The sequence below is a fragment of the Takifugu rubripes genome, chromosome 22 (genome assembly GCF_901000725.2).
Source record: "Takifugu rubripes chromosome 22, fTakRub1.2, whole genome shotgun sequence".
In the NCBI taxonomy this organism is placed as follows: Eukaryota; Metazoa; Chordata; class Actinopteri; order Tetraodontiformes; family Tetraodontidae; genus Takifugu; species Takifugu rubripes.
In genome coordinates, this window is record NC_042306.1 from 11,863,543 (window position 1) to 11,873,945 (window position 10,403).

The 10,403-nt window shown below is 46.4% G+C and overlaps 1 protein-coding gene across 1 annotated transcript; it reads right to left on the reverse strand.

The window, feature by feature from the left end:
• Positions 1-4,004: 4,004 nt before the first annotated feature.
• Positions 4,005-5,332, reverse strand: rgs5b (regulator of G protein signaling 5b). The gene is made up of 5 exons (XM_003975761.3): positions 5,206-5,332; positions 5,037-5,126; positions 4,897-4,958; positions 4,658-4,821; positions 4,005-4,580 (listed from the first exon to the last, which is right to left on the reverse strand). Exons 1-5 carry the CDS (start codon positions 5,247-5,249, stop codon positions 4,404-4,406), a joined length of 537 nt encoding a protein of 178 aa, XP_003975810.2. The 5' UTR covers positions 5,250-5,332; the 3' UTR covers positions 4,005-4,403.
• Between the last annotated feature and the right edge of the window lie 5,071 nt (positions 5,333-10,403).

Here is a 10,403-nt window from a genome sequence, read left to right on the forward strand (position 1 = left end):
ATAAAGCCTCTTCGGTGCTCTCCAGATCTGTCAATGACGTCCTGTTGTTGTTGTTGTTGTGTGGTAGCAGACCTGAAGGATGATGAGGAAGACGTGAGGATGGAGGCTTTCAACCAGAGAAAAATAAAAGGCAGAGTGATCCCGTGGCAGTTACATAAAGACACACACGCTCTTGACCCGGCGAAACTTCGCCGTTAAAAAGAAGCACATCCTGAGGTTTCAATGGGTCCTTCTCAACCTTCACAACCACAGCACCGACCCGTGTTCCCACAGCCGTTGACCCACTTCTGCAGAAGCTCCAGAACAGTCAGAAAGACATTTATCATTTTGCCTATTATTTTCAGACGTGGAGGCAGGATAAAGCTCTAATTTCAAAGATTTTTTCATTATAAGTGACTAATATATGTATTTATATTATGAATTATATTTCCATTATATTAATTATGGGGGGGGGGGGGGGGGGGGGAAATCACAAATACATGTTTTCAGTCACTGGTGGCGTAAATCGACCGATTCCCAGTTCTACCAGTAGGGGGCGCTGTGGTCCACGTAATTCATTTATCTTGGAGAGGGAAAAGCAAAGCCTATTTGAGTCTCCTTACCTGTCTTTTCTGCGTGCATCTCTGATTGTCTGCGTGTAGGAGGAATTATTATATCATTAGTCAATATTGTTTTCTTGTGCCTCAGGGAACAAACGCTGTCACCTGTAAATGAGCTCACGCTGGTTTTGTAGGAGCAAAGTGACAGAACGGTGTCGTCTGAGGACAAAGTGTTCCCTGAGGTTACACTTGACCGGATCACAGAAGCCGTGCCCGCTCGTTCAGAAGTTCGTCTCCCGTTCCTGCTTCACAGCTGGTGACACGGCCCTCATTTGTCGACACCTCCTTCGGTTTCGGTGATACATTTAGGGACGACTATTGACGCCGCCATCTTGCGGGAAAAGATGCTCACTCATGGCATAACCTGCTGATGAACTGGACTCCAGGGCGTCCGAGGTCCCCCTACAGCTTCTTCTATCTCTCGTGACGTGTGCACGGTGTCCAGCTGAGTTGTTCCATTAGCACGCTAACATGCTAATAGCAAATCTTTCTTCAAAAAAACAAAAATCTGACACTATATTAAAAGCAGAAGGGCCCTCCGTGTGTTTGTGCTGGTACAGCTAGACGCGGTGTATTTAGGATACTTTGCTGTTGAACTGTCGCATCGTTAATGTGGTAAACAAACTCGAGCGTGAACCCTGCAGGGATGGTTTGATGTCCAGCAGCTGGAACTCAGACTGACACACGACCAGCGGATGTCAGGCCTTTGCTGCTCTTCATAGTCTCTCTCTCTCTCTCTCTCTCTCTCTCACACACACACACACACACACACACACTCACACACACACACTGACTCATCCGTCTGACCCATGCCGGTTCCTGGATTTCCTCGACTTGCAGGCTTATTTGACATAAGGCAGTTTGTAAATGGAATAAATGGCTACTGGAGGCTCTGGTGGCTCATCGCTGCCCTCTCCAGTTATTTTCAAACTCCTTTGATCTTTTTCTACCATCTGGTGGGAAGGATTTCTTGTCGGTCGCCTGCTGGAGATTATGCTGGAGTAAATAAAGAATAACTGCAGGGCAATTGGCGAAGGAATCACTCAAAACGCCGGAGGTCCTGGAAACGGACTTTGCTCAAGGCATCAAGGCTTGTTTCTTTATGCTAGGCTAAAGCAAACTACGCTAAGATAAGAAGCTAATAATGAGGAGAAATGGCTTCCTTTTGCCATCATATATAATCTAAGTAGAAATTTATTAGAAACTCTGTATATACAGTCGTCTGTTTGTCCCCCCCACTGTTTGATCCCTGAACTTCATGCTTTTAGCTGCAATGTGCAAAAAGTAATTTATGATGCTGGAAAGTTGCAGTAAAAGCTTTCAGAGGTTTACAATATTCACAACACTGTCTGAAGTTGCATCCTATCACAGACATTCATCATAAGAGAAGAAGCACTCTGGCCAAACACGCTGTGGGAACGCTTCAGTTAGCATCATTTTCTTCCACTCTGTTTTATGGCTTTTGACATGCGAAAGCACATTTTTCCCACCAGAGAGATGCAGGATTCCTGATCACATCTTTAGAACCTGGTTTTTCACTCTAAATTAGTTGAACAACACCTTTCTTGTCCTCTGTAGCCTGTAAAATCGACTATAAATACAATTAAAAAGCCTCAATATCTCCAGTTCTGACTGGTGGCGCCAGAGTCCAACAGTATTTAGTCTTGATGGTGCCGTCAGTTTGCAGCTGGGTGATTCAGACTCTCTAAACTTCAGGTCGGAACCAGCAGAACCAGGAAAGGGTCTTTGGCACAACTTTCCCTGGAAACTGATTCCCAGGTCGTTTGAGCGGAGATGAGTCAATATTATTCACAACATGTGGTTTGAACCCCCCCATCCGCTGACATAATACCGGGCAGATGCTGACATAACCGTATTCTAGTGTCACACGGGTGTTTTGGAGATGAGCGTGATCATCTTGACCAGTGGAAACTTTCATAATTTATTTCTGTTAACATTTTTTGTAAGAAAAAAAAAAAAAAAATCCAAATAAATGGAAACGGACCTGGAGTGTTTCTGACAATAGCTCCGCTCGACCGAGCAGGGTTACGTTCCCACGGCAACGGCAACTGTCTTTGTTTTTCACCTGGGCTCACACAAGTTCAAGTAGTTATTAATTGCTGCTCAAGCCACAAATATGCATTAAATTGAGCGCACTGACTCGTCTTTACTGGTGAGTGGGCCCCGGCCCCCATTTGGGCCCCTTTAGTTACAGCTCTACTGACATTTAAAGGAGCTCATTATTGCCACTGTAAAAGGATCATTAAACAGCAAAAACAACAGCGTTCAGCCTCCCTCATTCCAGCCCATCCAGGTGAGGACTGTAAAGCTTTACGATGCGGAATGTGAAGAAATCAGGTCGGTTTGAGAGTCAATGGGCCTGTTTTGGCCGTTTGTGCAAACACATTACGGTTATTTGCGGATTGAGGAGCGTCTAAAGATGGTGCTCGCGTCCATCTAGGCAAACAACTGGGAATGAAACGAGATGTGGAAGAGCACAAAAAAATGTAGCAAAAACAGAAGAAGCACACACACTTTAATGTATTACTGAGAGCAACTCTCAATAAAATTGCTAAAGCTAGTATGAAAAATCGGTTCAGCAAATTGAATCCGATAAATTTCCTCTCCTGCCGTTGAGTCTGTTAGATTTGGACTCAATGAGAGTTTGAAATAATGCCAGGGTTGACTCTACTTTCCCTCTTTAATCTCTATGTTCTCGCCCCCTCCTGATGCCTCCTCAGGTTCCTACACTTGTTCTTAAAGGACGTTTGGAAACGTCGAAACACTCCATAAAATTTCCATAATTGGAGTAATTGTTCGGCACGTACCTGTGCAAGATGCTAAATTGTTGGAGGGGACGAGAGCGTGGGTGCGGAATGGCGGCGAGGGCGGCGCCTGCCGCAAGGGGGTTAATTTATGAAGATTGAGTGGGCTGCGCTGACTCAACGGCTGAGCTAGTAAACAAAGCTGCCCGTGGAGGTGCTCGGTAGGTGGCTGACGTCTCCATGGTGACCTTCCATCACACTCGGGTGCACTCGCAGATTCTCATGTCCTGTTTTGACGCACTTGCACAACCCGGCGAGCATCTTCATTTAGCTAAATGCATGATTAGTCCCCAGCTGGGAATTAATTTATTTATACTCTGCTCATCAGCGCCCCCCCAGATTCTGGTTTTTATAGCAGATTGATGTGTCATTTCCAAAGAAACTTAACGAGTCCCTGTTTCAAATGTGTGTGGTTGAAAAGGTATTTTTAGCATTGAAAACACACACACACACACACACACACACACACACACACACACACACACACACACACTTTCTTCACTGAGGAACCACTGAGGCAGTGATTAGTGACGTTTTCGTCTTCTTCTTCTGCTGCTATTTTTCTGTCGTCAGTCACCAACATTTTTATCCTTTTATTCAGTTCACTTATTTCATCTTACGTCTTCACAAACAGATGCGTATTCAAAAAACAACACAAGCACATCAGAGACTTTGTCTCAGTTGTTCATTATTAAACATTATTAAATAAATAATAAATAAATATTCTCTGGTGCGTCTGAGTCTCGTTGGGTTATAAAAGCAGCAGGTTGCCGTTCACTTGGTCCTGTCGGTACAGGACAGGCGTCCTCCAGAGCGTCTTCTCCCATCTTCAAGTGTGTAATCTTCATCCTCAGCCTCCGTCAGGGTGAGTTAATCCACAGGTCGCCGCGCTCCTCGGGTGGAGATGTTTGTTCTGTTTGAACCTTCGCCGGCTCTCGGCGAGCTTCCGTCCTCTTCAAGTTCAAAGTTTTTGAGTCTGTTAGCCTGATTTGACCTTTCTTGTGACCTCAAGGTACGTGGGGGACTTCAGGAACCGGGGGTAGCAGTCTTTCTCCATCAGGGTGTAGATCTTGGACTGGGCCAGGTCAAAGCAGGACTCTGAGGGCTCCTCAATGTTCTCCTTGGTGATGGCTTTGGTGGCGTGGTCCAGGTTCACCTGTGGAGAAGAGAAGATGGGTCACATCCACCTGACAGGCGTACATCCTGGAGCCTGGCTGAATGTGTGATAATCACCTCTCGCGGCGCGTCAGAGCGGACAAACTCTTCGTAGATGTTCCTGGCTTTGGCTGCCTGCTTGGAGGGTTTGGTCTCCTTGTAGTCCTCGCAGGCCAGATAGAAGGCGATGTTCTCCTCGCTGAACTCTGAGACCAGGAAGGCTCTGAAGAGGCACAGTCCATCTGAGAAGAGCACATCTCAGGTGAGATCTTCTTCAGGGGACGTAAGAACACACGGAGACGTTGGTGAGGACTTACTTTGACTGGACAGCAGTTTGTCGAAGGACTCCTTCCAGGTGAAGGGTTCTTCACGGTTCAACCTGTCAGAAGAAGGAAAATTATCAGGAAATGTTCTAAAACCCTAAAAAAAGCCGCAGCAATGGAAGAAGCGTTCTTACTTGTGCTTCTCATTCTTCTTGGCCTGGCTGTTGAGGCTGTGGTCTGACTTTTGTAGCAAACTTCCAAACAGAGCTTTCAGCTCCTTCGCCCTGCAGGGAAAAGGGTCAAATACGTCAGAGCGGCGGCGTATTCCCGCAGCAGAAGGAGTCAGAAGAGTGCGTGTCTCACCTCTCCAGGCAGGTGCTCGGCAACGAGTCCAGTCCTCTGCACATGGTGTTTGGTGTTTGCTCCCCGTCAAAGTCGTCTTCCTCCACTCAGAGCTCAGCTGGTCTGTCCTCTGTGCGGGAGGACAGCTCCTTATATTCGCTCTGCTCGGTGACATCACGGCTCTTGGCCAATGGCGGGAGAGGAGCCTCAGAAACAGGAGACTTCTTGACACAGATTTTCCCTCGGTTTAGGTGCAGAATAACACTCACGGTCATTAAAGGGAATCAGCATGTTTTGTGGGCATGATTATCTCATTTTTCAAAGTCTAGGACAAACATTTTACAAGAAAATGGCCTCCGCATTTGCAGAGGATTTGTAGATTTGTATCCAAATCAGTTCATGAACCAGATGTGTGGACGGGCCTAAAGCGAGACTTTGTCCTCACTTTGTAGATTCAATGTGCATACAGGTCCTCACAATGTATCCTGTACAAGAACACACACACACACACACACACACAAATTGCTCAAGTCAGAATAAATTATTTTCTTTCTCTTCCTTCTATCACATTAATGCTGCTCAGGGAACGTTCGGCTCAGTCCCTTCTGTACATTTGCATCAATAAATGTAGCCTCTGACTCCAGACATGCATTGTTTTCTGAACTAAAGGAAGTCTATTTTTAGCAGAAACAGACGGCGGGGCAGACGGTAAACACTCGGCGGATTCTGATTAAGTTCACAAAAAACACTGTGGCCATCGGAGAACATTGGAGGTGGCGTTCGTCTGAGTTAGCTTCCTTTCTTTGAACAATAGTTCTGTCGGCTGCTAAGCGTGAAACGCGGCCCGAACGAATGAGTCAACTCGCCTGCTCATTCTTCTGAGTCAACAAGGGAAAAAGGAAATTCCTGCAGAGAAACTGCTCAAAAGTGATGGAAAACTTCCTAGGAGATGTCACAGTTATTGATTAATGGACCCTAGACGGGTCAGCAGTCCGTCCCAGGACACACACACACACACACACGCACACACACACACACACACACAGACACACACACACTCTTCTCCAGCTACCAACTCAAGCTTCCTTCTCAATGCTGCATTCGAATGTTGACACCCTTTTCTCCTTGTTTCCAAAAAAGCCTCATTATCAAAGATGATTAGGTAAGGTGAGCACAATGAGCCGTTATCTAAGAGCAGAAAAGGTCATTGGTGACCCTCCTCGCCCTCATTCAGGCTGACACAGATGCGGACAGCTTTTCTCCTGAGCTCAAAGCAGACGGGGATAAAGACCTCAGGCCAACTATCGATGACTGTGAAGGCAGCGGCCATCAAGTCTCAAAAACTGGGTCGCTTGAACAATCGGAAGCCGACGCTTATTATTTCTGCCATAATATCGCTCGCTGGCGCCGTCCGGGGCCACTAAACATTGGCAAAATTTATTTGATACCTTAAAATACTGCACCAAAGCACTGAAGCAAATATAACAGCGAGGATGGGGATAATAGTCACAGCATGATCCCGAATGGATTGAAGGTAACTGTCCCCTAAAACTGTCATATATGTCAAATGTTTATGAAGTAATAACAAAGAAGCGTTATGTTTATAGACTCCACTGCCTGGAAACCATTTTAACAGTTCAGTTCAATGTCACTGTAGCTCCTGGATATTTATCCCAACACCCCATTTCATCTTCTGTTGATGTACATTTCAGAGCCGGAAGGCAAAAAGACGCCTTTTCCCTCCACATTAATTCAAAGTAATTCCTCCTCTAAATGTTTAAAATCCTCTGTGTCCCACAAAGGACACATAAAACAAGAAAACATGAGTGAAATATGTTCCAGTTTCAGTAGGTTTTTACTTGTGGTGCTTAGCATCAGATTTTCTGTAGTTGCAGTCAGAGGAGACTGTTCTGTAACCTTGGAATGGATGCCAGCGCTTAGAAACAGTCTGCCCTAATTTATGTTTTAGCGTCATCGCTAACTCGCTAAGAAAAAGGCTCCATTTGCGTTGTTTCTCATTCCAAACCCGGAAGTCGGAGCGATATCTTCCAGGAAACTGTCTCCTGGCCGCGGCAGGCCTCCATCGTTACTGTCAGGCCTCTGTATTCTCATCCCAGGGCTCTCCAGCGGTTCTGGTTCTGACTGTGTACACTGAACTTTGTGCAGGAAAACAAGAGTTGAGGGCGTTTCATCATCGATTCTATTTAAAACTTTCTCCAGTCAGTCACTAAAAATGAGACTTTCGTTAAAAACTAGAAGGAAAGAAACACTTTTTTGAAATCACCCCCCCCCCCCCCCCCCCCCCCCGCCCATTTTAGAATGATGCTGAGGATTTCACCCGACCCAGTCATTTGCTGGGTTCTGGAAGGCCCGCTCAGATGCGGGAAGTAAACGGCAGAGTGGAATTCCCAGAGAGCCTTTGAATTGCCCCGCTGACACGACCCCGATCTTTATCACAAAGACTTGGAACAACAACTGCTTCCCTCCTCCTTCCCAGAAGTTTACACTGACTCTGTGGTAGCAGCATGCTAAGCTAAAGAAAGCTTTTTTCCCCTCACATTTAAACAGTTGTGCTTTCAAGTGGCACCATCTGGGCGCCGCTTTGTAACCACGGTGACAGCTGCAGGTGCAGGATTGATCACCTCACGTGTGCCAATGTTAACTAGCCGCGGCTAGTTAATACCAATGTTATTACTGGAAAAAAAACTATCATAAGATCACATCTGTGTCATTGCTCTCTAGCTGATCCCAAACCTTTATACAATCATGAACAAGTATATATAACCACATGGAAAGATTGTGTGACATTTAGAGCTTTTTAGAGTTATGACAAACAGCCAGGGCAAAAAGAAAAAAAGAAACTGTTTAATGTTTCCAAAGAATAAACCGTGGGCGGCTAATATGTTTGCACCCGTTAGCACCAAAACAATACGCTTGCGGCGCGGCTGGCCAGGCCCCAGCAGGACATTGGCAGATCCCCAGCTAATTGGGTACATTACCAGAAATTCGGTGGAGGGCAGCGGAAGATCCCGTTTTACAGGAATTGATCAGGCTTTTACAGGCTAATTTGTTGCCTGTTATTCTGACGAGCGAGAGGCGAGGGTTAGCGAGTTGATGGTAAATACCAGAGGTATCAGCAGAACACTGGGCGGTATCGTGTAGCATTTATTAAATTTAATGACAAAAGCTTTCAAAGTCACTGTTTCCAGAATGAGAGGGCAACTGGAACAAACTGGTTACGAACAGTGAAAAATAAACATATGAATAAAACCCTTGTAGTGATTATACAATAACAGACATCAGCGGCGTTGCTTTGTGCCATCTGCGCGCGTCTGGTGTCTTTTTTCCGTTACAACAGAGCAAATGTTTGTCGGTTTCAAAGCTCCGGCGCCCTTTTGGGGGCCCAGGTGTACAATACTCTGGGACAGGCCTGTTGAAGGTATCCGGGCAAGCACATGCGTTCAAGCATCTGTCTCCACGGCGACAATGGAGTTCACCCAGCTTTTCTCAGAAACGAGCTGTTAATGCGGATCATTAGAGGAACACTGAGAGACCGCCGCGGCGGCGCTCCCAGCTCGCTGGATTCTGGCTTCGAACGTTTCCTCTACAACGATAGTAAGGAGATTACAGATTGTAATTACAGTGCTTCTACGCACAATTCTGGTGGGATTTTGCTGTAATCCCTTCCCTGGAAATGCTTCCGTTCTGACGGAAAATAAACGGGGCGGGATCGGCGGTCTGGCAGCTATCAGCATTGGCGCAACTGAGTTTTTTTTACTCCCAGGGCCTTCAGGGGGTCCAGGAGAAGTTCAGGAAGAATTTATAAGTAGGATTATTGTTCCCCAGCTCCTCCACAGCAGCAATGCAGCAAACGGGTGTCTCATTAGCAGAGAAAAGTAGAGAAAATTGAATTAAGGTGGTTTAAAGAGACAAAAACAGACAGTCAGTTTGTCCGGCCATCAGCTGAAACGCAAGCTGAGGGGTGACGGTGATGGTCCTGTGCTCAGGAGTCAACGTTTACCAAAGCAGCGGACGCAAGGGAGGAGAATACGTTTATTGTCTCCCCTTTGAATTGTCTGCGAAAGGCTCCCACTTGTGTCAGAAGCTTTAACCTCCAGCCTTTCACGGCCCTTTGAAATGTCTGAAAAGAGTGTTTAAAGCGGCAAGGAGGTGGAGAGAAAGCCATGACAGGGACTTGGTATTTCATTCTCGGTGGGAAGCGTAAGAATCCTGTACGGCACACAGTTTAAAAAGCTTTTTAAAACGGCATTAGAATCTGCATAAGGCTGTGAAATGCCAACAAGAACCGTCCACCCACATGAGAGGCAGCGGATTTCTCTCAGCAATAAAGCCGCAGGTAAATCTGAGGTTCTCTTAATCAATAATTTGATTAATCTGTGGTGAGAGGCATCAGAAATGGACCTGCAGAAGAAGTGCTGGAGGCTTTAACGTTGCTCCGAGTTTGACCTTGAGCTTCCCAGACCGGCACAAACGGGAGAGGAAGACATGTATCTGCGTTTTGATGATTTCTTAATGCATTGCTTTTGCGGCTGCTGTAAATTACGGATTCTGCGTATGAGGGCTTTTAGGGAATGACAGCGTTCCTGTTTGCCGCTGTAAATCACAGGGAATGTGAGGAGATGAGCAAACTTTCCGAGATGACAACATTCCAGGCGGTCCCCTGATGTCCCGCTGCAGACACGCATGTGGGAATGTCATGACGGGGCTGTTTGTCATGTGAGTGCCTGCGTGATTTATCCGTAGGACAGACAGGGAATCATATCCGGCTTTTCCCAAGAACACCCTCCCTGACCTCTGGTTTGGCCCCTCTGAGGCCAAAGCATTCTTGGCAGCTGCCACACTGGGTTCACATTTGTGCCAAAACAAACCTCTTTCTTGAGTTTTTTTTATCATACTGCAAATACCCAAATCGACACATGGATTTCAAGGGAAAAACAGATTATGATATCGCACATCTGCGTCACTCGGACACAATCAACCTGTCTCCTTCTTAAAGCGCTGGCGCTTCGGAGTCTGGCCGGCAGGTGGCAGCAGAGAGCCACCTCTCCTGCCCCAACCGCTCTCATTTAAGATGCACGCCCAGGCCTCTAGTTACTGTACATAACAGCAATCGGCCGTCTTCATTAAGCCTTTAAACGCTCACAAACTAACCAAAACAGACCGCCGAAGAACAGAAAGTGAGCTCCAATCTTCCACGG

What these genes read in the sequence shown, in the direction of transcription:
- rgs5b (XM_003975761.3), bottom strand. Translation starts at nt 5,249, where the DNA reads ATGTGCAGAGGACTGGACTCGTTGCCGAGCACCTGCCTGGAGAG. An exon ending in AAGAAGAATGAGAAGCACAA is followed by an intron (nt 4,959 to 5,036) that starts GTAAGAACGCTT and finishes TTCTTCTGACAG; the next exon opens with GTTGAACCGTGAAGAACCCT. An exon ending in GCTCTGACGCGCCGCGAGAG is followed by an intron (nt 4,581 to 4,657) that starts GTGATTATCACA and finishes TCTTCTCCACAG; the next exon opens with GTGAACCTGGACCACGCCAC.